The sequence below is a fragment of the Vipera berus genome (assembly GCF_964194415.1).
Source record: "Vipera berus genome assembly, chromosome: 10".
Lineage (NCBI taxonomy): Eukaryota > Metazoa > Chordata > Lepidosauria > Squamata > Viperidae > Vipera > Vipera berus.
This window is the reverse complement of record NC_138213.1, coordinates 20,833,062-20,860,513: the sequence shown is the minus strand read 5'-3', so window position 1 is coordinate 20,860,513 and position 27,452 is coordinate 20,833,062. Positions and strand designations below refer to the sequence as shown.

The 27,452-nt window shown below is 44.4% G+C and overlaps 1 protein-coding gene across 1 annotated transcript; it reads left to right on the top strand.

Moving 5' to 3' along the window:
• Nucleotides 1-22: 22 nt before the first annotated feature.
• On the top strand, nt 23-24,415 carry GPI (glucose-6-phosphate isomerase). Its single transcript, XM_081335785.1, has 18 exons — nt 23-184; nt 6,168-6,258; nt 7,405-7,473; nt 10,860-10,979; nt 11,663-11,746; nt 11,824-11,970; nt 13,500-13,571; nt 17,000-17,044; nt 17,267-17,320; nt 18,543-18,603; nt 20,096-20,139; nt 20,469-20,621; nt 20,901-21,030; nt 21,422-21,498; nt 22,372-22,500; nt 22,986-23,061; nt 23,163-23,229; nt 23,946-24,415. Exons 1-18 carry the CDS (start codon nt 66-68, stop codon nt 24,067-24,069), a joined length of 1,662 nt encoding a protein of 553 aa, XP_081191911.1. The 5' UTR covers nt 23-65; the 3' UTR covers nt 24,070-24,415.
• The last annotated feature ends 3,037 nt before the right edge of the window (nt 24,416-27,452 follow it).

The following is a 27,452-nucleotide window of genomic DNA, read 5'->3' as shown; positions in this document are numbered from 1 at the left end:
AAGCGCCCCCGCCGCCGCCGCCGCCTCCTCCTCCTCCCCGTCTTCTCCTCCTCCTTCTTGGCAGCATGGCGCTCTCCGCCGATCCCTGCTTCCAGCGGCTGGCCGAGTGGCACCGGGCCCACGCCGGGCAGCTGGTGCTGCGGAAGCTTTTCGAGGCCGACCCCGAGCGCTTCCACAAGTTCAGGTGGGCGCCCTCCCGCCCTCCCTGCAACCGGGAGCCTCGCAGGCCGCCCGCCGAGCCCGACCCGCCGGCTGAGCAAGGCCGCGGGAAGGCGCGGTGGCGGCTGCGCCCGGCTGCCTCGCGGGGAAGCTTTGGGCAAACGGACGGCGCCCTCCCCGGGCGGCCTGAACGGAGTGGCGGGCGGTGCAGCGCCCGGGCTTTAAAGGGGGAGGGGGGCGGCTTCTACCCAGCCGGGGGCTTGGAGGGCTTTTTCCCGAAAGGGGCTCGGGAGGTTTACGGCCGGCTGAGGCGTTAGAGCAGGGGCCCTTTTATGACTCGTGGACTTCAACTCCCAGAATTCCTGAGCCAGCATGCTCTCCCTTTCCTCTCGGGGCGACTGTCTCAGGAATTCTGGGAGTTGAAGTCCACGAGCCATAAAAGTCCCTGCGCTAGAGGTCAGGCCTGGAGCTGCTTTTCGGCGGGCAGAGAGATGCAGCTGGAGACGCGCGGCCCGCGCGGTGGCCGTTTACGGCTTCTGCTCCGGCGCTTCCGCCTGTTGCCCCTTTGAATGTGGCTGGAAGTTAGACGTTCGGGCTGCGAATCGGCAGTTGCTCGCAGATGTAGGTTTTTCACGCGCAGGAGTATGTGTATCTGGCCGTATTTACTTCCTCCCGCAGAGTTGTTGCAGCTGCGGTTGGCTTTGCGCAAGCTCCTAAACCAGGATGATGAAAGGCCCTGTGGCTGCATTAGCTTAGTCTGTTCTACTCGATCAGCGTCGATCCGGATTGGGGGTGACACTTGCGCATTGCATAAACCCAACACATTTCAAAGAATGATGCAAAGCTAGAAACGGGGACTGTTTGCCAATCAGCATTCATAAATTGTGTGAATGTGCTTCATCCTTTGCTATGTCAAAATACCTAATGAATTCTCTCCTTGGACTTGAAACAGCTCTGAGCTTTGATTATTTAATAGAGAATCTCAAATAGCATAAAAACACCCAAAGCAATACTTTTGCTTTCCTGTTAGTGTGGTAATGAAATTTGCAGCAGATGGCATAATAGTCTTATTGCTTCTTGAAAAAAATGATTTTGTATTCATCCTGAAATGTTAACCTTTTTACTGAAATTTAGGAATATTGGGGAGAGGAAGACTGGGCTTTGAGGGTTTCTGTGATGCAAAATGCAAAGAATCAGGAATGTGAGCAATTGTTTCTAAGAAAAAAATTGGTTTCTATGGATTTTTAAAATTGATAAGTAGTATGTTTGCAAATAATGAGTGGAAAATATTTAAGGGATCTTCTTTTTCTTAAATGTCCATTTAAGAGATCCTGAGACTATTAACTGAGGACCATGAACCTCCTTCAGAATTGTTTAATTTGAAGAAAAGGATCATGTGCAGACCACCACTTTTTATTTACTTAAAACCTGTGTCCTGACAGGTTGCAGAGAAGTTGCATTAGTGCTGGGATGCCATTTTTGCAAGTTCTGGTTTTGGTGCAATTATTCTGATTCTTCCCTTGGTGGGTGAGCTTCCCACTTGAGCTTAACTTCCTATTTTGAAGGTGTGGAGGGCGCAGAGATTTCCCTGGGTGTCTGTCCCCTGCTGCGCAGAGGCCTAGCATTGGGGCTGTCCTGCTGCTGGTGGGGAGACCAGAAATGGGCAGCAAGCCAGGTTTAAGGGCGGAAGCGAGCTCCCCCCCCCCCAAAGCATTAGCAAAAATAAAAAGTTGGTAGGTAGGATGTGTCATGCAGATAGAGGAACTGCCAGTAGTGTGCTTTCAGTGGCTGTGGGGGAGGGGTGTTGAATATTTTTGGCAAGTTGCAAGGACTCCTGCTACAATTTTATGAGTTTCTCACCTCAACCCAGCAGTTGTATGGTGGGGGTTCTGGGGATTGGAAGACCGAATGCACATTTTGGGGGCAGTCCATGGAAAGGTGGGCAAGAGATTCAGCTCTCATTTGCTGGTTTTTGCTAGAGTTTCCTGGCAGTCTTCGGTTACCTAAGTTCCAAAATGACTTTCAAAATTTTAAGAGAATCGGGAAGTAGCTATTTCACTTCTTCAAAGTGTTTTCCGCTTGTGGAGAGAGTTCTTCTGCCTTATCTATCCAAAGGGTCAGTTTGTTGTAGTGTTAAGGCACCAGGCTAGAAACCCGGAAGTTCTCGGCCCAACTTAGGCTCAGAGCCAGCTTGGGTAACCTTGAAAACTGCCAGAAGAAGCCAGCAAGGGCAAAGCACTTTCAAAACCCTTCTGCCAGAAAACTGCAGGCAATCAACATGACCCAAAGGCACACATGCACACAGAAAACGTCCACCCATCCAGAAAATCTGGATTCTCGTGTGCTCAATGAAATATATCTTTGATGGTTTAACTGAATGTTTTCGTGAAATGCTTTGACTCCTTGAGTGGAGGTACAAATGTCTTGGTGAGGTATAAATAAAGCATTTTCTAAAATGCCCCTGCTTTGGTCCAGTCATCGGAGAGTTTCTTCTTTGACTGATCTGATACATTTAAGGAAATAGCCACAAAATAAAATTAGGAGGAAATGAGTATCCACTTTTTACAGGCTCTCCATTTCATATGATTTCCTAATGAAAGACGGTCCCTTGGAAATGCATTAGAACAGGGATCTTCAAACCTGGCCCTTTTATGACTTGTGGACTTCAACTCCCAGAATTCCTTAGCCAGGCACTTGATGCAATAAAGAACACACCTTTTCCTTCATACTATTTTTCTTTACTTTCCTCTTTTTTATATTCCAAATTCTCAAAATGGCTCACCTAATAAAGTGATGTATTACTATACTAATACTATACTACACTATACTATACTATTATACTAATACTAATACCATGTTAATATTATACATCATATATTGGTTTATTAAAAAGTGGTTTCTAAAATTGTTAACTTTATTGTATTGTAGGTATGCATGTCAGCCAAATCTCAAATCCTGGCCTTCTAGTATCCTTGCATCCCTTAACATTACCTATTCTTTGACCCAAAAAAGCAAGAGGCTGCAAAATACAGTTTCAAATCTGGCAGGCCTGAACCTCCCCTCTCTTTAGCATCACATGTTCAACTCTTAGTTTTGTCCCTTGCCAGATAAATATGGATATCTTTTTCTGCCATTGTTTGAAGGATAAATTTGAAGTTAAAACCAATATTGTTAGAAATAGCATTCTTGGTAATACAATACATACATTTTTTATTACAGATATTCTCCCCATCAAAAATAGCTGTAGCTGCTCTCATCTTAAAGTGACTCTTTAAATTTCATTCCACTTTTTAAAACAATTATTTTGGTAAAGCATGCAATTCGTATTTGTCAGGGTATCCCCTTAAAACCTGCTTTATTCATCAGTTCTACTGTAATTGATCATGTTTTTATTAAAAAAAAGTTCTCTCTTGTTAATCTTAAATCCAGTTAGAACACCTAATTCTTTTAGTTTTTTTCATTGGTAATTCTACCTTTTTCAGTGGGTCCTCCAGTATCCATTGCACAATAAGAGTATTGCAAATGCTCTTAATTTATATATATCCTTTTTAATTTTAATCCCTTTGTCCTTCTTGTTTCCTTATATCCTTATTCAGAACTTCTACAGCTAATATGAATAAAAATGGGATAGAAAGTATCCTTGTTTCTTTCCCTTCTGAATGATTATTTTTATTATTTTTATTTTTATTTTTTTTTTATTTTTATTTTTTATTTTAATTCCATTTATATCCCGCCCTTCTCCGAAGACTCAGGGCGGCTTACAAGCTTAGCAGTAGCCTTCATTCTATGTATATGCCTGCTTATTAGGGCTTTCACACACACCCCAAGCGGCATTATTACAAAGTCAGCTTAATTGCCCCCAACAATCTGGGTCCTCATTTTACCTACCTGGGAAGGATGGAAGGCTGAGTCAACCTGGAGCCTGGTGGGATGCGAACCTGCACTAATTGCAGGCAGCTGGTGTTACTTAAGGAGGCATTAGCCCACTGCTCCACCAAGGCTCTAGGTATATTAGATTAGGTATATCAGGTCACTATTAACAATAATCTGTTCATTTTGTAGTGTATATATTGATTTAATCCACTTTACAAAGCTCCACAAAATCCATACTTTCCAATGCTTTATGTAGAAATGGACAACTGAGTTTATCAAAAGCTTTTTCTGTATCTAAAAAAAGTCTTTTGAATAAAAACCCACCTTGGTCTTGATGACTTCTTGAAGAATTATCTTGAGTCTGTAGCCAATATATATACCGTATGTAAATATCCTACACTCACCATTTGATAATGATATTGGTCTATAGTTTTTGGTCAAGGTTCGGTCTTGTCCCTCTTTAGGTATTAGAGCGACATTGGCATGTTTCAATGATTCTAGTATCTCATTGCCTTGTAAAATATTCATTGTATTCTGGAGGTGTTGTGATCACTCATCTTCTAACCATTGTAATAAACCCTCAGGAGACTGTTTGGGCCAGATGCTTTCCCTAATTTGATTATTTTTATAACTTGTGAGGTTTCCATCACTCTGACTGGTCCATTCATAAGTTCTCTTTGCATGTCAGCAAGACGTAAGTACTGGGCTGCACTTTCTAAAGCTATATTCCAGCTATTATGGCAGGAATGTCACCAGATGGGGGAATCTGGGATCACAGCTATTTTACTGGTTATATTTTTAATAAAGCAACAAAAAAGGTGTCAAAGTGCTACTGCCCCATTTTTTAGGTTTCTACCTTTTGCTAGGTTTCCCATGGATGCTGATAGGTGTGAGTAGCTTGAAGTCCAGTTAGATCTTGGAAGGAGAATGACAAGCTGTGCGAGGTCAGTGTCTTTGGGGTCCTCACCTTGGTAACAAAGGCACAAGATTCCCAGTGAATCCTGTTCCTTTTTGATACTCTGCATTTTCTTGTCTTTCTTCAAGTGAAGGCAAAAATTCCTCAGTAGTGAAGGAAGACAAGTTGCCTCTGAGTTTTCAGTGTGCCTGTGGCATACATGACATGCGTATTTTTCTCTGCCTGGTTTCTTGGAGGGTGCATGGGAAAATGATCATGAGGAGAAAGCATGGGGGGTGGTGGTTTCAACTTTCCACAGACAGAGGAATAACATTTGGGATTTGGTTAATTCTGGGACTCCTTTGTATTCCTTGCTATTTCTATGATTCCAGGTCCCGTTCTGTTTTGCCTGCAACAGAAAATCGCATGTCTCCTACACAGGAGAATATTTGTAGCTTCTGGCTGAAATGAGGGGTCCTTGGTGCTCCTTGAGCTTGCTTGTTTTCTTGCAGACGTTTCGTTACCCAAATCAGGTAGCATCATCAGTGCTAGTAAGGAGTGCAGTTTGCACTGATGATGATTAGCACTGATGATGTTACCTAGTTTGGGTAATGAAACGAAATTTCATTTTGATGTATGCCGATTGGTGTACATTCAAAGTGACAATAAAGTTATCATTATCTGCAGGTAAACAAGCGAACTCAAAGAGCACCAAAGATCCCGCATCTCTCCTACCCTTGCGGGGCGTGGATGCGTTAAAGTGTATGCAAGTCGCCTTCCTTATTGGTATTCTCCTGAACTCACCCGAAAGCCAGCTGTGTTCTGTATTTAATGTCTTGCCCCAGGCTTTTAATTGTTCTGCCCTCTCGTAAGAACCTGCCTTGCCCTTTGGAAATTTGGAATGATGACTTCACCCATGTTTCCCTTCAGGGATGTTTTAGAGGTACCTCAGCTGGGTGCCTTTATTTCTTGATTTGGGAAAAGGAACTGTTGACTTAGTTAATTCCTAATGTTGGTTCTTCTTTTCCTATGGACTGACACTTGGGGATTTTCCCTGAAAAACTGGTTTGCTTAAAAATAATTTGTACAACAACAAAATGTACTTATTTACTATCATTTGTCTGCTGCCTCTTATGCTCCTACTTGGATTGTTAGGATTTCCCTTCATTACGTACCTATTTCAGATAAGGCAAGTGGTAGGACGTTCCTTTATGTAATGGAGTTGCTTGCTCTCTTGCAGTGTGACCCTGAAGACAGAGCATGGGGACATTTTGGTGGACTATTCAAAGAATCTTGTTACAGAAGAAGTTATGAAGTTGCTGCTGGAACTGGTAATTTAATTTATTTCTAGGTTTTCTGTCATGTTGGGCTTTAGCTGCTCCTCTTTATAAAGCCCTAGATCCGTGGTGGCGAGCCTATGGCACGGGTGCCGAAGGTGGCACGCAGAGCCCTCTCTGTGGGCATGCGTGCCGTCGCCCCAGTCCTAGGCCTTCAGCTGGGTTTTATAAAACCTTTTCGCTTTAGGCCTCCACCACCGTGTGCAAGAAAAAAAAAGGTTCAATCAATCAATTTCAACTTCTCACAGGAAAAAAAAGATCTCGCAAAGTTGGAATTGATTGATTAAACCTTTTAGTCCCACCTAGTCTGCCGTTACCACTGCAGCCACATCCACCCAAAGTGCCACGCCCACCCGGCACCCGATGATATATAAGTGGGTTTTGGGTTGCAGTTTGGGCACTCGGTCTCTAAAAGGTTCGCTATCACTGCCCTAGATATACCAACTTGCCTCCACTAACCCACTTGCCCAGAACATAGGAAGTGTTTTGGGGGGTTAACATGACTTTCCTAAGAGATGTTTTACTTTTACTTTTCCTGGACACGGACAAGGATTGGTTGGTTTCCCTCAGTCGGGGAAGTCAGATTTCTGCCATGAGCAGTTCAGGGCCCTCCTTTTGACTAGGAGTCAGTGATATGCCCAATCCTAATTTAAATAAAATAAGCAGAAAAGGACTCTGGCATTAACGTACCGCCTTCCTGATGACCAGCCATGGTGATGGGTTGGACAGGCACCTGGGATACCCAGGTTCCAGCCCGCATTCCATCGTGGAAACTCACGGGGTGACTTTGGGCCAGTTTTTCAGCCTAGCCCCACCTGACAGGGATGTTGTTATGGGAGTCAATGAGATAGGACTCGTTTGAGCTCCTAGACCAGGGGTAGGCAACCTCGGCTCTTTTATGACTCATGGACTTCAACTCCCAGAATTCCTGAGCCAGCTGGTTCAGGAATTCTGGGAGGTGAAGTCCATGAGTCATAAAAGAGCCGAGGTTGCCTACCCCTGTCCTAGACAAAAGGTCAGCTCAGCTACCTAGAGATTGTTGGCTATGTATGGAAAATGGATCAGCTGTTTGTCTGATTTATGCTGGAGGATTTGAAAAACCAGCTATTTCCTATACTAAATAGCTCCTTTGACTTTCAGGCCAAATCAAGAGGTGTTGAAAAAGCTAGAGAGCAAATGTTCACTGGAGAAAAAATCAACTTCACTGAGGTATGAGCTGATTTTATCCTTGATCTGAAGGTTCTTCATGCTTGTGAAATAGTAATCTTTGAATGGCTTCAGGCTAGAAGGGTGTGCCACAATTTGGTTGCTTTTATCAGTCCATTAGATCAGGGAATGTTGAATGTTTTTAAGGATTAATAGCTGCAAGCATCTGGATTGGAACCATTTTGGATTCTTAAATAGCGCAGAAAAATAATTTGAGAGGGCTGGGTGGATATCTTGAGATATGATCTCCTGGTGGGGGGAGGAGGAAATGGGTGTCTAGCATCACTGGATATTTTGACCCAAGGCTCAAGATACAAATACAAATGTGTGGGAAAAATGGAAGATAACTCCTCAAACCGAACGGCAAAGGCCAAATTTGGGGAAGGGGAGAGCTGGCAAAAATAAGGAGGTGTTTGGAAATAGGCCAGATGCGTCCAGCTGCTGCACAGAAAATGTCCTGCCCTGGCTGCCGGCCACTGCTTTGTTGCGAGCCCCTTTCCTTCTGACCCAGAGAAGAAGTAGCGCATGTGTGCACACAAGCAGGCCCAGGGGCAATGTGGTGCTTGGCTACACAAGGTAGACTGCAGCCTGCTGTGCCTGTTGGAAGTAGGGGAGGTGGAAAGAACGCAAAATCCCACCTCTTGCCTCCCCTGCCCTGTTGTGAATGTCCTGTGAGCCTCTCAAAGCTGGGTCTGGAGACGAGCCTCCCCATGACATTCAGGCGGTATAATATTCCCGCCTTTTTCTTCCACTCCAGTTTGGAAGGAGCACTAGTAGGATAAGGGATCAGGTCAAGAGGCAGCTTTATTAAGAGGGTATTCTCCAATTCAGAACGCTGAGGGGAATAGCCAAACACTTTAGAAGATAGGCTCAAGATCCAGAAGGATCTTGACGGTATTGGGTCCTAGCCAACAAAATGCAGTTCAGTGGTGAGAAGTTTTTTAGGCAAGAAAAACCAAATGCATAGATACAGAATAAGTGGTACCTGGCTCAATAGCAGTAACAGTGAGAGGGATTGTGGAGTCCTAGGGGAACTCCTCTTAAATTTGAACCAGCCGTGTGCTGCAGCCACCAAAAAAGCCGATGCGGCCCTCAGTTGCATTAACAGAGGGATATAATCAAGAACATGTGAAGTGTTAGTACTGCTTTATAATGCTTTGGTAAGACCGCACTTGGAATACTGTGTTCATTTCTGGTCACCATGATAACAAAAACAATGTTGGAGACTCTGAGAAGAGCAACAAAGATGATTAGGGAGTCTGAAGGCTGAAACATATGAAGAATGGTTGCAGGAACTGGGTATGTCTAGTCTAACACAGAGAAGGACTAAGGCTGACATGATAGCAATCTTCCTATATTTGAGGGGCTGTCACAGAGAAGAGTGGATCAACCTATTTCCAAAGCACCTGAGGGCAGGACAAGAAGTAACGGGTGGAAATTTATCCAGGAGAGAACCAGCCTAGAAATGAGAAATTTCCTGATAGAACAATTACTCAGTGGAACAGCTTGCCTCCAGAGGTTGTGGGTGCTCCATCATTGGAGCTTTTCAAGGACAGCCGTTTGTCCAGGATGGCATAAAATCTCTTGCCTTGTGCAGGTGCTGGATTAGATGATCTCCAAGGTCCCTTCTGACTTGGTTATTCTGCCTTCTGTTCTGTTCCAGGCAGGGCCACTTCGGTTTCCATTTGGATATTAAATTGAGCAAGCTCCCCAAATCCTGCCTTTTCCCAGCATTTTGTGCCTCATTCAGAGAAGAACAACCTTCTTGGGGCCAGGGGCCATTTTCTTCTCAAATGCAGAGACCACAAATAATGCAGTGGTCAGATCAGCAGAGGAAATAACATTTATGATCTGGTTTTGGCGGCTTGAGATCAAGAGTAAATAGTTATATTACACACACATTATGAGGACTTACTGCAACTATTTTTATTCTTATTTTATTTTTATTAAAATAAATGCTGCCCATCTCCCTTACAAGCTGACTGGGCAGCTTATAAATTATATATGAATTACTTACGTAACAAATAAAAAAAATCTGCCCACTGATTTTGACAATGTCATCTGAGCAGTATTGTGTAGTTTTGATAGTTAAAAGTCCTGAAAAGATGATTATGAAATGTCCTGCGCACTTGTTACAAAACACTTTGCTTCTCCAAAGCCAAATGACCCGGTGCTCTTTGGGAGGGCGTAGAGCAGCTTAAAATACATCTCAGAGGAATTACATGAGCAAAGTAAGTTCCTCAGTTGTGGCAGAGGCATCAGCTGAGGTTCCTCTTCTAGAACTCTCGGGTTATGTTCATTACTTGGTTGCGTAAAGCCTACACAAAAGTAAAACCAATATTTAAATAGTTTCTGAAGGATCTCCAGTAACCTAGACTTCTTCCAATGGGGAGTCTCCAGGTTTGTGGACCAAAATGTGCAGATGATGGGATACGCTCCCCATGAGGTTCAGATAATTAATGGCTTGGTGGTGAAAGTAAACATTGCTGGCTGACTGCTAAGGACAAGCTGCCTGCAGGCCTGGTCTCTTAGCCTATGCATTAAGGTGAGAGAATTATGTTAGCAGAATCTTAGTAAAATGCTTTTTACTAAGTTTTCTAAAACATTTGCATTTGGTTTGGAAAAGCCTAGTAAGACTTTATAGGTTATTAACCTTCATGCAGCCATAGTTCTCCAAGCTAGTTTAGGGTGCTGCAAGTACCTGATTGCCTGGAGAAAATCTGGCCAAGTCTAGTGGTTGGCATTCCCTCCTGCCCGTTCAGTTTGTCACAATTTCCAGACACTGACACAACACCACTCATACCTGGTGCAGTGCGAGGTGACGTAAGCGTGACCTCGTGAGAGCCTCAAGAGAACGCTTGCTCAGGCCCCGGTCACGGCAACCGGCAAAAGGGACCGGGGCTTCCTCTGTGGCGGCTGCGATCCTGTGCAGCCCGTCTGTGGTCCTTCCCTCACTGTTTGGTATCCCAGAAAGCTATGATAGGCTCTGATCTGAGCTACATTACATTTATATTCTTTAATTGATTGATTGTTGTATGTTTGTGTTGTGAACTGCTGAAAATCAAGTAATTAGGGCAGTATAAAATGCTGAAAATAAACCAAGTGTCCTGCCTGCCTTTAGAGAAAACAGGCAAGCGGCTCTCTCTGGGGCAGTCGCAGGATGCTGTAGGAGGAACCAGGCCAAGCAGGCTCCAAATCTTTCCTAAGGGGATTGTGGGAATGGCGTCTTAGGAAAGCGAGAGGAAGAGGATTAGTCTTTGCTTACATTGGTTTTTAGATCAACCACTGCTCGGCGCGAATGCCCAGCAGAGTGGCGTTTGTGCTGTGGTCTCTTGGGTAGCCCTGAACTTCCTTTCACTCTCCTCTCCTCTCCTCATTTCTTGGTGCAGAACCGAGCTGTGCTCCACGTTGCTCTCCGGAATCGCTCAAATGCTCCAATCTTCGTTGAAGGCAAAGATGTTGTTCCGGAAGTAAACCAAGTATTGGAGAAGATGAAGAATTTCTGTCAGGTATAAGGCATTTCCTGTCATTAACTGAGGACTATCTCTATGACCGTATACTGGTAGCATTCTGCGATAACATATTACATAGACAGGGACTCCCTGACTTAGGGCCACAATTGGGACTGGAATCTCGGTCACAAGGTAAAATGGTTAAGGGAGATGTCATGTGGCCACTTTGCTTAATGACCACAATCCCCGCTGCCATTGTTGAGCGAGAATTGATGGTTAAGCAGACGGAGTCCCAGAGGGTGGCAGAGGCCTTGGAGGCTGAGCGCAGGCCACACACAGGTTTGTGCCTGCTGCAGTGTGAGCTGAGCACAAGACCAGGGAAAGAAGCCTCAGCTACCTCAGCTTGGCCCAGCAGCACAGCAAAAAGGCAGGGAAGCACCAGACACCCAGAAAGCTCCAGTGGCTGCTCCCCCCCACCCCCCGAAGCCCAGCCCAGTTGCCCACGCTGCCCTGGGCCCAACCTTCCCCATTCATTTGGTCCTCCTGCTGACAAGCCTTGCCCACCACGGCCCTCTGCAAGGCAGCTGCTGGCCAGGCCAGGGCTTCTCCATGAGGCCTGTTCTCGCAAGCCTCTGGCCGGCTTCCAAACCTTCTGAGAAGGCTACACATGATGGTCCTCCCTGTGCCCAAGAAGCAAACCATGGGGCTTTATGAAAGGGCTGTTGTCTTCTTTCTTGCAGAAAGTCCGTAGTGGTGACTGGAAAGGCTATACTGGAAAAGCCATCACGGATGTGGTCAACATTGGCATTGGTGGCTCTGACTTGGTGAGTGAGTCTCCACAGCATCTGCATCTGCCTGTACGGGAGTATAGCAATGTTCAAGGCTTGTCCTCTTCACGCAGGGGCCCCTCATGGTGACTGAAGCCCTGAAGCCTTATTCCAAGGGAGGCCCACGTGTTTGGTTTGTGTCCAACATTGATGGCACTCACATGGCCAAAACTCTTGCGGAGCTGAATCCCGAGACTGTGCTCTTCATCATTGCCTCCAAGGTACATCTTGCTCTGGGGAAGGGGCGCTTCCCCCCATTCTTTCAGCAGTAGTAGAGGTGAAGCCGTCTCTGCATTTCTTGGCAACCTGGAAGGTGAGTCCTGCTGCAGCAGCTCAGGGTCATTCAGGTGCTGAAAGAGATCCAAAGTGTAAGGTGAGAAGCATTCATTTTTTCATACATGCAAAGACTAAGGCGGCATTAACAACTGGCTTGCTTCCTGTTTGATTTTCCAGGGTTGCCAGCTCAGTCATTAAACAGACATTTTTTGTGGTCTTTTGCACCAAATGCTGTTTTTTGGGTGAGCACAATATAGTGATTGGGATTGTCTGGGGCCATCCAGCCAGGGTCAGTCCCTCTGTTGAGGGTGATGAGGATGAGACATCTTGTTCATCTTTGCTTCACCTTTGGTTCAAAACTGGATATAGGCACTCCAATATGAATGGTTGGATAAGCAGATCCAGTGGAGAAGATTGCTTCCTAATCAGCTGTGTAATTATGTCATAAAATAGTCATTTCTCATTTAGTGGCTGCCTCATTTGGTGACCATTCACAAGTTCAACAGTAGTTTTTTTAAAAAATCTGATCCATGCATGCACTTATAACCAGTGTTCAGCATCTAACAACAAGGCATAGAGAGAGTAACACAAACATAGTTGCAAAAGAAAACCTGAACTTAGGTAATTGCAGTTGCTAAACAAGGAGAGGATGTAGTAGGCCAGTGGTTTGGCTAATGAGCAAGTCAGATTACCCCAAACTCATAAACAGCAGCCAAGTTGCATCCTTTAATGTGTCATAGATGGGAGAAAAGGCAATCCCCAATAATTCAGGGTTTTAAAATCAGAAAGGGACTACACACAAATACACCTGGGGCCTTTTACCCCAATTGCATGAAGAGTTCTAAATGGACTGTCTCTTTCTCCAAGTAATAAGTATGTTTGCAGGTAATACAGTTAAATGTTGAATTAAGTCAAAAGAGGTAAAAATGTGCAAAATGGTATTTAAACAGGTTGAAGCAGAACCGCTAAAGATTCGGAGGCCGTTGATTTGTGGTGGTTTGGAGTTCTGTTGTGTTTGTCATTCCTGTGACTGACAGAACCTGGAGGAAATACTGACAGCGCAAGATCATCCTGTGCATGAGTGTTACGATTTATGCAGAACACAGAGTTTAGCTTTTCTTTCTGTAGAATCTGGGTTGTCTTCTTTACAGGCCTTGGCGATGAAGTGCTTAAAGAGAAACTTATTTGGCCCGTTCACAAAGATGCTTCATCTGTTAGTGCTAACCTGATTAAAAACTAAGCTGTTGTCTGTCCTCCCTCTGCGACCGGTCAGGTTACCAAGATTTTAAACCTCGGTCTCTGCAGCTGCTGCACAACTGATTCTGTCCCAAGAAATATTGAGGGGCTGCAGCGGTTCCATTTGAGGAAAGCTCCTCCCTGGCCTTCGTTGCACCAAGCGCCAAGTCTCCCTCGGCGGGTGACCCGGCCATTTTTTAATTTTTTTTTTAACTCTTTCTTCTCTCTTGGTTCCTAGACATTTACCACTCAAGAAACAATCACGAATGCCGAAACTGCTAAAGAATGGTTCCTTCAAGCTGCTAAAGATGTAAGTAGAGGTTTATTATTTTATTTTATTATTTTATACTTTATTATTATTATTATTATTATTATTTCATTTTTAAATTTATGTGCTGCCCATTAGCTATCCGAATTAACTTTGGGTGGCTTTGTTTTTTCCCAGTATATCCCAACCCAGTCCTCTGAGTGGGTAACAAAAAGGTAAAATATATAATACAAAATGAGAAAAGTGAAATAACGTAACAAGGTATCATGAAGAGCTAAGAGCCAAAAGATGGTTTTCACTTGCTTCCAAATGCCAGCAGGATTAGAGCTCTCTGTCCTTCCAAAGTGAGATATGTGCCCCCTGATTGGTCTACACCCTGTGAGAAGTTGGGACCTCAACTGACCGTTTCTGGATGTTCAGTTTATCTTGGAGCATCCCATAATTTGCCTGGCTTTGTCTTTCTCTGGTTTAAAGCAGGGGTCACCAACCCCGGTCTGTGGATCGGTACCGGGCAGCTGCATGCCAGCAACTGGTCCACACAAACAAGCAAAGCCCCGTCTGCAGGATGCAGGCAGCACGCAAAACCATGCCCCCTCCGGTCCACAGAAAAACCTCTTGCCACGGAACCGGTCCCTGTTGCCCCAAAGGTTTTGGGCCTCTGGTTTAAAGATAAGGAATAAGATAGGAGCCACCACTGCCAAAGTTCTGCCTGGTGCCATGCAAACAGTTTTTACTCTAAAGGTTTATGTATAGGCCCTTCTTTATCTTTAGAGGCACAATTTTTGAATTTTTCAATGCTTTCATTTTGACTATTGTTGGTACCTTGGCATCCTGCCTGAGTGTCTATAGTCAAATCAACATGCCCCTCCCCCTTTGCTTCTCAAGCCAAAGTTGAGACTCTAACTGGACTCTAACTCTGCTTGATGGTGGAACCCCTATTAGTCCTAGTGAGATTAAACTTGGCAAAGGAGGGAATTTTGCTTGGGATGAAGCACACATTCCTGAAAGGGGCTTCTGCCTATCACGTTTCACCCAAGCTGTTCTATTAAATGTCTTGCAGCATTGTGGGGCCAGTTATGCTGCAAGAGAACATGAGGCCACTTTGGCAACTCGGAGGCTTTTCTTTGGACTGTGCCCAGAGAGAGAGACGGTCTATGAATAGGCTTGCTCAAGTTGTTCCTTCTGTTCTCCAGTAGCTTCTCTACTATCTTTATCCTATCAGGCTCTCTTTGGTAGTGCTAGTTAGCACTTAAAAAAGACCGTTTTTTTAAGTGCAGAGGATCCAGTGAGGATCCATTAATGAGTTTCTGGGATGGAACTGTAACATAGAGTGATCCAAGAGCACCCGTAGGTGAAGTAGTCCAGCTGAAGGCGTAAAGGATATAGCTTCCAGATTGCATTCAGAACAGGAGTGGTATTATTGGGGTGTCCCTGCAATGGCAACCTAAAGACGCACACTTTCCAGCAAAGATTTTGCAGCCTTCCGGGTCGCCAATTGGCTCTGTTCCAAAGTGCACAATACATGCTGGGAACTGGGAAGGCCCAGCAGATGGATTGGCTGGCAACCTGTGACTGTGTCCAGCTTTCTGGAATCCCTCTGGATGGAAAAAGTGGAAGGATTTTTGATTCCCACACCAATCTGTAAATTGCCAAAGGACCCATAAATAGGAGCCGCAGGAGAGTTGTGTGTCATCCAGGACAGTCCTCTTGCTTGTTCAGGACCTTTGCTTGCCTACCTTTACCCTTGGGCGAGTCAGTTCTAATCCCTTGCCCTCTGTGTCTCATGCTGGTCTGCCTTCTGAGGATTTGCCTCTCCCGGGGGGCCTTCCTGCTCCCAGAAACTTTGGGCTGTTACAGTTCCGGTGGGAGTGGAGCACCCACTGCACGAAACCTGCATCTCTAATCCCCACACATATCATATTAATAGAATAGAATTCTGTATTGGCCAAGTGTGGTTGGACACACAAGGAATTTGTCTCCGGTGCATTAAGCTCTCAGTGTACATAGAAGTAATAGTGATAATCATAAACAACATGAAAATACATTCATCATAAGATGCAACACTTAGTGATAGTCATAAAATACTAGCTAAGCAAACAACATAAATCATACTAGGATACTAAAAACAATATAAATTGTAAGATGCAAGCAACAAAGATAGTCATAAGAAGAGAAGGATAGATAATAGGAAAGATGAGTATCGTAGTAATACAGCTTTACTAAGTAGTTGACAGTGTTGTGCAATGCCCTCCTAATTCATTTGATTTAGACATCAATGATCAATTTCTTAGGATCTCGGCTGCCTTTGTGGTATCTGAAGCAGAATATCTAGTTTCAGTCAGTTTTCTTCCATGTAGTATCAACCTTGTGAACTCTCAAGTTTCCTCCTTCCACTATTTATTCAAAATGGACAATTATTTTGATGTATATGTATATAGGTGTAGGTATATACAGATGTATATAGCGTGTGTATATGTGTGTTATGTATGTATATGAGTAGATACTTTCTTTTGAGAGCAGGCAACAGAATTTCATTTTAACGTGTGCCAGTGTGCTCACAAACTGACAGTAACGGTTATCTTGATCGTAATCTTGTAATTCCCCCAGAGTTGCCTTTCCTAAACTGGGGCCTTTCAAAAATAGCATTCTGGCACCTCCGGAGGCTCTCACGGGGAGGAAGCCTCTCTGGAGGGCAAATGATCCTCACCGTACAATTGTGAGCATCAGCTGTAGGCTGTCTAGAGACTTAGCAGCTTTTCTCATGATTTGCCTTCTCTGGAGGAGTTTCTTTGGCATGACTTAATTTTCACACTGGTTGCTGGTTCTGAAGTGATCCTTTGCTCCTCAGAAGATGTAATGTTGGAAAAGTGGAAAAAAATATTGGCTAGAAATATAGGTAATGATGCAGAGATTTTCAAAATTAATATGCAGATGAAACCAGAATTTCTTCTATCAGGTCTCATGAAGAACCAAGTAGAAAAGTCTCATGGGAAATTGGTTTTATATATGATGATTTTTCCATCCGCTGTGATGGAAAAATACAGAAGTGCCTCCATGAAGGGTTGGACTGTCAAGAAGATGGAATTAGCAGAAGAGACAAAGTTGAACTGCTTAATTGAGGATAAAATAATAAGTACTTTTATGAAAGACAGGAAAAGTGCTTTATGGACTTTTTGCTCAAAATGAAAATGATGTGATGATTCCTAGATTAAAAAGGGCTGAACAGGTTCACTGAAGAAGCAAGTCTTGATGTGAGAGGAGTTACAATGAGTTTGTAACTGCTGTAAGAAAAATCAGAAATTGTTTCTTTAAATATTTTTCTTTTTCTTTCCTTATCTACTGTACTTTATCTTCTTAACTTCATTTTCTGTATTTTTTCATGTTCAACTTTTGTTTTAAAAATTTCTAGTAAATGTTATGTTTAAGAACTCGTAATGTTGCTCTGATTGTTTTGTTTTGTTTATTTGAAGCCTTCTGCTGTGGCCAAGCACTTTGCTGCCCTCTCTACCAATGGGGTGAGTACATCACATTTTTCAAATCTGCAGTTCAAACCAGTATTTCACTAATAAGACATTTGGGGTTGACATTCCCAAGTCCCCATCGATAGATCAGATTACAGTGTGAAGCTTTACTAAAAATGCCCAAATATTGCTGGGAGCCTGTCGTGAGAGGGACATGGGAAATGCAGCCTTACAAACCTCCATATGTGCTTTCTCTCTCTTCTCTTGATATTTCAGCCTAAAGTCAAAGACTTTGGAATTGACACTGCAAACATGTTTGAATTCTGGGATGTAAGTAAAATGTGTGTTATTTGGACAGTGAGTCCCTCTCCTCTCCAGCATCCTTTCGTAGCGCCTGCTTTGCCCCCTCCAGAAGCATGCAGTGGTATCTTTGTATTAAGCACAGGTCCTGAAATAGCAGTTGGAATACTGGTGTCATAAGATCTGCCTCGCAGATCTATTCAAATCATTTTGGAATGAAACCAGCTTCCTCCCAGTGGATCCTGTCCTCTGGCAGCAGCGCTCCAAGATCTCAGACTTTTGCCAGCCCCCCCATCTCCTGGGCTGCGGCCTCTGTTGCAGGAGCAGCAAGGGATGAGGGGCAGAAGGGCAGGGCAGCTGCAGTTGCAGTTGAGCAGCCTGGAGCCTCCTGCTCCTCAGCTGTCCTGCCAGGGGCTCCTCAGTGGTCAGGCTAGGAGGTTGTTGCCCCCATTTTGGCTTAAACTGCTGCTGGGTAAAAAGAGCTTTAATTGCTCTCAAGCCGGTCCAAAGATGCTATTATAAGCCATGACATTTGCCTGTGAAAGCTTGTCACTTGGGCCACGAAAGGTCACATCTTGTTGGAGACCTCAACCCTGAATTTCCCAAGTCTTGGAAGGGATTGGAGCACAATGGTTTCGGCAGTAAAGCTCTGGGGATATGTGGCAGAAGTGCAATCTTAATTATAGGGCTAAGCATTTCAATGGGACCCCTTGACTGTCCCATGTGCACACCCCTGGGAAGTTTGCCCTGAGCAATCTGCCTTTTGGAGGAAGGCAGGAAGTATTTGACAGTTGCAGTACTTATTTTCCTGCTGGTTAATCTTAGTAACATATCAAGTATCCCACCTGACTTTCTTCTTCCCACGTATAGAACGGGTGCCAAAAATGCCCCCCCTTTCTCCGTTCCATTGGGGATTTAGAAGTATTCTGCCAGAGGGAATGGAATTGGGGCTGCCGCTGATCAGTGGTAGGGTCAACTCCTGCCCAAGCTCATCAGCGTAGCATGTGCCCTTCCCCATCTGGCTGTTCAGCATTTGGACAAGCATTTCTGCAGATTTCAATTGAGACATTGGCAGAACTCCCCCATTCCCAGGAGAGGGTGACAGCAGCAGGAAGGGTGGCCACAGGGTGCTTCTTCATGCATGATGAGAAGGGCTCTTACAGACTTTGTCCCCCCCCCCCAAGCTTCCATTTTCATTCCAATGCCTTGGATAAATGTACTCTGTTTCTCCTTCCACCCCTTCGCTTCGCAGTGGGTTGGTGGACGTTACTCGCTATGGTCGGCCATTGGCCTCTCCATTGCTCTGCATATTGGTATGTATCTGCTTCCCTGTCAACTTAATGTTCCATGGAGGGTGATTAAAGTTAGTTTAGCTTAATAACTGACTGGTTCTTTCTTACACGGTGTCTCCCAAGGAAAGAAATTCTTTTAAAGCATCTGAGAAGGTTGTAGTATTCTATCAATCTTTTGTTCTTCCATGATTAACTGAATACTTTATCTGGCCAAGTGTGATTAGAAACACAAAGAATTTGTCAAGGCACCGAAGCTCTCAATGCACATGCAAAGCAGCATAATAATAAGGGGGGGGAGGAGGAGGAAGAAATCAATACCAATAGTAATAGGAGCCCTATAATAGCCAGCGAGTTGCCTAGATACATGGAACTTTTGAAATTATTAGACCTGAGTATTAGAAAAAAATCTGCCTTACTTGGAACTGCTTATATACTCGATGCTCTTAGGTCCTTGGTTACGACTTGGGCTGTTAAAGTCCCAAACTGTGAATCAAATTGAAGATTAACCTTGTTGTTGTTGTTAGCAATAGCAATAATATCAATAAAATAAGTAGTAAAGAAGATAATGATAAATAATAATACTGCAATCACATGGGAAAATACACACAGAGATTAGATAGCTCTGTGAGAATTAGGTGTTCAGCAGAGTAATGGCACAAAGGAAAAATGGGTTGCCAGTTAATTTTCCATTAGTTGAGCTTAATTTTGCACCACTGGATCCTGTTAAGTCACTCTGATTTCTTGGAAGACATTTTCTTTTTCATGAGTGGAACTGTTGGATTGAAGGCAGCGAACCCAATGCAGAGTTAGCTCTTGTGCTAATTAAGCTTGGTGGGAGTTGTAGTCCAGCAAATCTTGGTGGTGACGGGTTATTGGAAGGTCTTCCCAGCTATATTGACAAACTATTGGGCCATGTTGACTTCCTGCCTTGGGCTTCTGGCTGCTGTGCAAAGACTTCGGAGTAGACTGCGAGCCGGCAAGGCTGGCCCACCTGCTCACCTGCAGCAGTTCGGAGGGCGCCATTTCTTCAGGGCTTCCTGTTTGGCCTTTCGGTGTATCTCCAGCCAGATACAGGAAGCTTCACTACTTTCCTTCTCACACAAGGTTCTTATCCTTCAATTGAGACAAAAAACGTTTAGTATAAAAATATAATTTTGAGAAAACAGATAAAGATGACTTAGAAATACCTTGGATTTATTGTTGTGAGAAGCGAGCAGTGATGGCGATAGTGAAAGGCTTTTAATTTGACCAATACAAGTGCAGCTTGGTAAGAGCCACGCTGTGCATTCACGATACCCAGACCTGTGATCCCTGCAGAAGGTTCTGGCCTGGCTGGAGGGAGGTGGACAAAGAGTCCTTGTCAGGCAGAGGGAGGATCTTTTAGCCACAAGAATATTTACTCCAAAACCTCTTGAGAGCTATTTGGGCAGCAGAACATAGCATTAGGCCTTGGACTTTAAAACCTGCACTCTTGAAATACAGGTTCTGTTCTTAATACAACTACTTTATTTAGGTTTTGACAATTTTGAGAAATTGCTTGCTGGAGCCCACTGGATGGTAAGTCCTTGAATCTTCTCTGGGATTGGGGGAAATGGTTGACTGTGGTCTACGTGCAGCCCTCAAGTTACCCTGCCAAAGTTCAGTAGCAAATGGCTGCCGACGATGCCCTCCCCTTGCAGGAGAGGATTCTGAGCTATTAGACCTAGGTTAGATTTCCCTCTGGCTAACATAGCCTTAGCTTTCAAAAAAAATAAAATGTTTTTCCTAGCACTGGGAATTGGGAAGCCCTAAAAATCTCTGTATTCAATTAGAGTTTTGTACTGGGTCTTCTAGGGGTCCACCGTGTCCTATTAATCCAGTTTTGTTTTTATGCTGTCGCCTAAAAGGACAATCACTTCCGCTCAGCTCCCCTGGAGAAGAATGTCCCCGTGCTGCTGGCGATGTTGGGGATCTGGTACATCAACTGTTACGGTACAGAAACCCATGCGCTTCTGCCGTACGACCAGTACATGCACCGTTTTGCTGCTTACTTTCAGCAGGTGAGATGTCTTCTTTTTGTTCTCTAGGAGAAGGGGTCCTCACATGGGTGGGGGCTATGCTTCCTTGAGGGCGGTCCTGAGCTTGGGGGGGCAATCTCGTTTGACTTGTTGGTGCATACATTGATGGGATGCCTGTGTTCCTGAGCAATATCTGACTCTCCTCACGTGGTCTCAGTGCATTTTCGCCATCTCTGGCCAGAATTTGGACTTATCCTTGTCCTTTCATGAGAGGAGCAAAGGCCTAAGTAAGCCTGGTGGTCTTCTGCTGTTCTTGATTAGGGGGATATGGAATCGAATGGGAAGTACATCACAAGGAAGGGCACCCGTGTGAACTATAATACTGGACCAATCGTGTGGGGCGAACCTGGAACCAATGGGCAACATGCCTTCTATCAGCTGATTCATCAAGGTATGGAAAAGGGGGTGGGGGTTTTAGCCAATTAAAGAAGGTTGGACTCCAGTCTGGAGCTGCTGTAGAAAAGCACCCATTTTGATGTGAGTTTCTCAGTGTCAAATGTTAGTTTGTGGGACCATTGAGTGAGTACAGACTAACATTTAAAATACAAAGCTGTATGTTTTAACTGCACAGAACCTGTCTGCCAAGTTCTTGATGGCCAATCTAGTGGTGTGATGTTCTTTGTACAGCATTCATCAGTCATGGTGGGATGAGACTCTGGCCTCCAGATCTTGTTGAGACAAGCCTGACCGTGACCAGAGAGGGGATAAGGTGACTCGTAGCCTGGCAGTAGTTCCATGTCCCTGCTATTATAAAATGACTTTTTCCTCCATCTTTTTTGCAGGTACTCGCATGATCCCTTGTGACTTTCTGATCCCAGTCCAGACCCAGCATCCAATCAGAAATGGCCTGCATCACAAGGTAGAATGGCTTGCAACCCACTTTCCCCTTTGCTTAACTTCCTCTAACCTTGTGCTGAGCTCCCTCCGGTTCCTATCTTGTTCTGAACGAGCAAGCTCCCTGCCCTAAATAAGTTCAAAGGAACAGTTAATGAGTCGCCTTCTGGAAATGATGCCAAATGTTGAGAAAGGGTGACCGATTGGTGGGGCTTAATGGACCCATCTCAAGTTGCAGACTTGGAAGAGTTGCTGGCTGCTGGGAAGGCAAAGCAAGGCAGGACGTGGATCCATGGAACAGACACTATTGTGACCCAAGAGCGTTCATGAGGTCACCTCAAGTTGTGTCAGATCGTAAACCTGATATCTTGGGTCCTCCTCCATCTGTACTGGCATTCTAGAATTTTAGCCAGAGAAAGATGAAAGGTTGAGAAATTAAAGCCAGAATATCCCATGTGAAAAGGTGCCTTTTGCCACAGAAGAACAGTGCTCCTCAATCCCATCAAACAGTGGTGGCGTAACAAGAGAAAAGATACAAATCTCTATAACTTCTGTCATATTTAAATTTCTTTACCTTTTCCAATGAGTCTATTTCTCCTGTTTTCAGGGAAAAGTATGCGACAGCTCAGCGTAGGGAGTTGCATGTTAGATTCGATGCTCTCCTAATTTCCTTCAGCTGGACTTGGTCGGGACAGATCTAGGCTTGGCCTTTTGGCATTTGCTTTGTTGCCCTGGTGGGCCCAGTGGGCGTCTTTTCTCCTCCACGGTGTTCGGGTGGTGATGTGGCTACCAACCTGGTAGCTGCTCTTCAGCAGAAGAGAAGCTGTTTGTCCTGGCCAGCTGCTTTGTAGGCCGGCTACCCAACTTGCCATTCTGACTTCTGGCTTTTTCCTGCCAGATTCTTCTAGCCAACTTTCTCGCTCAAACCGAGGCATTAATGAAAGGGAAGACGACAGAGGAGGCCCGCAAGGAGTTGCAGGCTGCTGGACTGAGTGGAGAGACTCTGGAGAAGCTGCTTCCACATAAGGTACTTGGAGTCCAGGTTTCCTCAGATCTCAGTGGAAGCCCACTTACCGTCCCTTCCTTTTGTTCACTGATTTGGTCAATGAACGATGGATTGGATGGTCTCAAAGGGTGAGGGATCAAGACCTGTGCCCCAGGTGTGCCATAGGTCGATTTAGCCTGCTGCTGTTAATTAGGAGTTTGGGGTTTGTTCAGAGGACGAGCATTGTAATCCAGCTGGATAGACAACACAGCCTGAGTTTTGCAAGCTGTGTCATGCTCAGGACGCAAGGAATCATGTCTTTCTGTTCCAAAGAGGTTGCAACCACAAGTTTCTCTGTATGGGAAGGTGATAACATTGGGAACGCCTAGGAAGGGGGTTTACGTTTACGAAGCCAATACTAAACTTTCTTGACTTCAGGATGTTTTTAGTATTGGGTGTTTTGGGGATGGAACAGAGAACTGTAATATTTTATAGCTAGCAGATAATCTCTGTTTCTTTCTTGAAAGGTCTTTGAAGGAAATCGCCCAACCAATTCCATTGTCTTTACTAAACTTACTCCATTCATTCTTGGAGCCTTAATTGGTAGGTTTTCCTCTTCCATAATTTTGTTTCTTGACTTCAAGTATATTGTCTCAAAAGACTTATTATTAATACTGCTTTTGTTGAAAACAATCTCTTTCCAGCCATGTATGAACACAAGATCTTTGTTCAAGGAATTGTATGGGATATTAATAGCTATGACCAGTGGGGGTAAGTGTCCTGCCATATATAAATTACTAATACTGGTGGGGGGGGGGTTTCCCCACTCACTAAGATGTATCATGACTTTCCTGGGAGTTAGAAGCTCCTTACTTAGTCAATTCGTTTTGTTTGGCTGCCCATCTCAAGTGATTCTGGGCAATGAACAGTCATAAAATTGATTAATGTATTGCGTTCCTTACAAGGCAGGATGAATTTAGGCTGACTGGCTTGGAGAAAAAGAATTGAATCTGGGCCCATTTCACAGGGCCTTAACTGGAGACCAGATGTGCCTTCATTGCAACACAAAAGTCATAGCCGTAAAACCTCTTTTTGGTACATTTTCTATCAGTTCAGAGTTTAGCATATTGAATGACCCGGTCAACTTATAAGGCTTGGATTCAAATCTTTTCTCAACATTTGAGAAGTTAGTTTGGTAACATTTTACCATTTAATGTTTGCGTAGTCGTGGACTTGGTTTTCGTGCCGTAGACGTTTGTGACAATGTGCTAAGCCCTAAATTGTCGATTACAAGGCACAGTGTTTGGATTCCCACTCCAAACAAAATACGTTTTACTGTGGTTTTGACACCAGGCCGCAGTTTCAGCCAGCTGCCCTCTCCGGCTGGGATTTCGGAACGATTGGGGACAGTGTGAATAGGAACCGTGTGCTGGTTTTAAAGCTTTCACTCTGGAGCCTGAATTTCCCCCCTCTCTCCCTTTCTTAAGTGTTGAGCTTGGAAAACAACTGGCAAAAAAAATTGAGCCTGAACTGGCATCTGATGCCCCAGTCACCTCCCACGATGGCTCAACTAACGGGCTGATCGCCTTCATCAAGAAGAACCGAGCCTGACCAGAACAGGCTGCCGGCCCGATGCCCAGATCAGTGTTGTAGCTGCTGCTTTCTTAGCCGCTTCCCAGGTCAGACTTCCCGCCAGTTCTGGCCTCGTCGTTCTTGGTGGTTAGCTTTATTGTATTGGAAGCAGTCTTTGCAAAGCGAATCTAGAAATTTGAATTAGTGACTGTTTCATGGCAACTGTGATGTGTAGAGCACCGCACTCCTCCTGTGTCAGTCCCCGTGCCCGGTCGGTCCTGCTGTGGAGGGGAGCAGCCTGTAGAGGGTGGTTAAACCCTTTCCGTGTTGTCTTGTGAAGACCCAGCCTGACCTGCACAGAAATAAACCAGAATTAATCATCACATTTCCCTTTCTGTTCTTCTTTATTTGAACTTGTCGGTGTACAGAGGGAGTTAAGCATCCTGCGAACCTGCGGAGTTGGGTTTTTCATCCTCGGAAAAGAGGCTTCAAGCTACCTCGAGACTTGCAGGCCAGAGATCAGTGGTGGGGCCTCCGTATTGACCACCACTGGTTCTCTTTGATGGGTGTCTATTTCGACATCAGAAGTTATCACAAGGGGGAAAAATCTGTCAGTTGCGGTTTGTAACACACATCCACAAATATTCAGAGGTTTGTTGGGGCATGTTGAGGGATTCTAGACCCCATGACCCCCCCCCCTTTTTGTTCTCTCTTCTCTGGTTCTGCCCTTTGAGAAAAGGTTGAGAATATCTAATGGTCCACAGTCCAGTTTGGGAGCATCAAATTCCATATCTCTCTTAATTTCCACAGAGCCACTTCGTTGAAAAAGAATGATTAGAACCTATCAGTATTCTGGTTACACCTTTTCTAACAAATTATATTAAAAAGCAAAACTCACACACGCAATAGCACGTAGACTTATATACCACTCCATAGTATTTTATAACACCCCCTGGGCAGTTTACAGCCTCTTGCCCCCAACAATCTGCCTCCTCGTTTTATTGACATCAGAAGGATGGAAAAACGAGTCAACCGTGAGCCAGTGAGGATCGAACTGCTGGCAGTTGGCAGAATTAGTTTGCAATACTTCATTCTTACCACTGCATCAATAAACTTGTAAAGGAATAGAAAAAGTACTGCTTCAGAAAGAAAAAGGTAAAGTAATAAGTAAGTGAAAAAAGGGCAAAGTAAGAAATAGGAGAAAGAAAAAACAAAAGTTATACAGTGATCAAATCTTCATTATGGTCACAGACCAGCATAGAAAAGCTACAAAGAAGCAACATAATTTTCTTAGCAAGAGTTATAGGCACTTTTCTATTTTATCCTGTCTCCCTCTTTGCAATATGATTTCTTTCTTTCCTACCCTTTCTAATCAAATCCGTAAATCATAGGTTTGGAGGTTTTTGTTTTTTTTAGCAAGGGCTTATAAAAGCTGCTGCCTTTTAATCAAATGTATTATTCTGATAGGGACGCGGTGGCTCAGTGGGTTAGGACGCTGAGCTTGTCGATCGGAAGGTCGGCAGTTTGGCGGGTCGAATCCCGAGTGCCGCGTAACAGAGTGAGCGCCTGTTACTCGTCCCAGCTTCTGCCCACCTAGCAGTTCGAAAGCACGTAAAAATGCAAGTAGACAAATAGGGACCACTACGGTGGGAAGGTAACAGCGTTCCGTGCGCCTTTGGCGTCTAGTCATGCCGGCCACATGACCACGGAGACGTCCTCGGACAAGCGCTGGCTCTTCGGCTATGAAACGGAGATGAGCACCGGCCCCTAGAGTCGGAAACGACTAGCACGCATGTGCGGGGGAACCTTTACCTTTACCTTTACCTTATTATTCTGATAAACCATACTCGGCAAGTAGTCCTCACTGGCACCACATCCACATGGAGAAAAGTAAACACTGGGGTACCACAAGGCTCCGTCTTAGGCCCAGCACTCTTCAATATCTTCATTAATGACTTAGATGAGGGAATAGAAGGGGAAATCATCAAATCTGCAGATGACACTAAACTGACAGGAATAGCCAACACCTCGGAAGACAAGCTCAGGATCCAAAAAGATATTGACAGACTTGAACAATGAGCCCTATCCAACAAAATGAGTTTCAATGTGGAGAAAAGCAAAGTTTTACACTTGGGCAGGAAAAATCAAAAGGTTTAAGTACAGATTAGGTGAGGCCTGGCTCAAAAACAATAACTGTGAGGGACTTGGAGTCTTAGTGGAGGATCACTTAACCACGAGCCAGCCGTGTGCAGCCGTCACCAAAAAAGCTAATACAATCCTGGGTTGTATAAACTGAGGCGTAGAATCAAGATGACACGACTTGAACTGAACTTTATTTGGTCAAGCGTGATTTGACTAAATATTGGAGTTTTCCTCTGTGTTTGTGAGAGTCTAGAATATCCTTAACTTCAAAATCTTCCCCCTCATGAGTGGCTTGGGTGGCAGTGGCAGGTTTGGATGTAGAGAGGATTGAATTTCTGATTTTGGTAAACTACAATGGAAAATTGGGTGAATGTTGGTGAATCTGACACACACGGAATTTATCTCCGGTACAGAAGCACTCAGTGTACATACAAAGCAACAGAATCATCATCATCATACCATAAAAGGGGAGAGTAAAGAATAAGGATAAAGAATAATACTACAGCCACACTAGATGAGTAAATATATATAGACATTAGATAGCAATATAAAAATCAGGTGGTCAGCACAGTGACCCGAGGGGAAAAACTATCTTTGTGTCTAGTTGTTTTGGCATGCAATGCCCTATAGCGCCATCCTGAGGGAAGGAGTTGAAACAGCTTATGTCCAGGATGTGAAGGGTCTGTAGATATCTTCTCAGCCCTCTTTCTGACCTGCACAATATATAGGTCTTCTAGGGAAGGCAGGCTGGTTGCAATTATTTTTTCTGCAGGCCTATCTGTTGGAGTCTGTATCTGTCCTGTTTGGTCGCTGTATCAAACCACACAGTTATAGAAGTACAAATAATAGACACTATAATTCATCTGTAAAACTATATCAACAACTCCTTGGGCAGTCTGAACTTCCTAAGTTGATGCAGGAAGAACATTCGTTGTTGTGCCTTTTTCATGACTGTTCTAATGTTAAGTGTTCATTTCAAGTCATGGGAGATTATAGAACCCCAAAACTAGAAGGACTCTAGTAACACATGGAGTACTGCAACCAATTTTGGTCACCATACTACAAAAAAGATGTTGAGACTTTGGAAAAAGTTCAGAGAAGAGCAACTAAAATGATCAAAGGCCTGGAGACTAAAACATGAAGAATGGCTGCAGGACTTGGGTTTGGCCAGTCTAAAGAAAGAAGAAACGGGGGTGACAGTATTTGAGGGGCTACCACAAAGAGGAGGGGGTCAATTTACAGGTGAAACTCGAAAAATTAGAATATCGTGCAAAAGTTCA

Excerpts from the sequence above, each read along its gene's own strand:
- GPI (XM_081335785.1), top strand. The coding sequence starts at position 66 with ATGGCGCTCTCCGCCGATCCCTGCTTCCAGCGGCTGGCCGAGTGGCAC. Across the intron at positions 18,604-20,095 it reads CTCCATTGCTCTGCATATTG|GTTTTGACAATTTTGAGAAA; the intron begins GTATGTATCTGC and ends TACTTTATTTAG. Across the intron at positions 23,062-23,162 it reads CATTCTTGGAGCCTTAATTG|CCATGTATGAACACAAGATC; the intron begins GTAGGTTTTCCT and ends ATCTCTTTCCAG.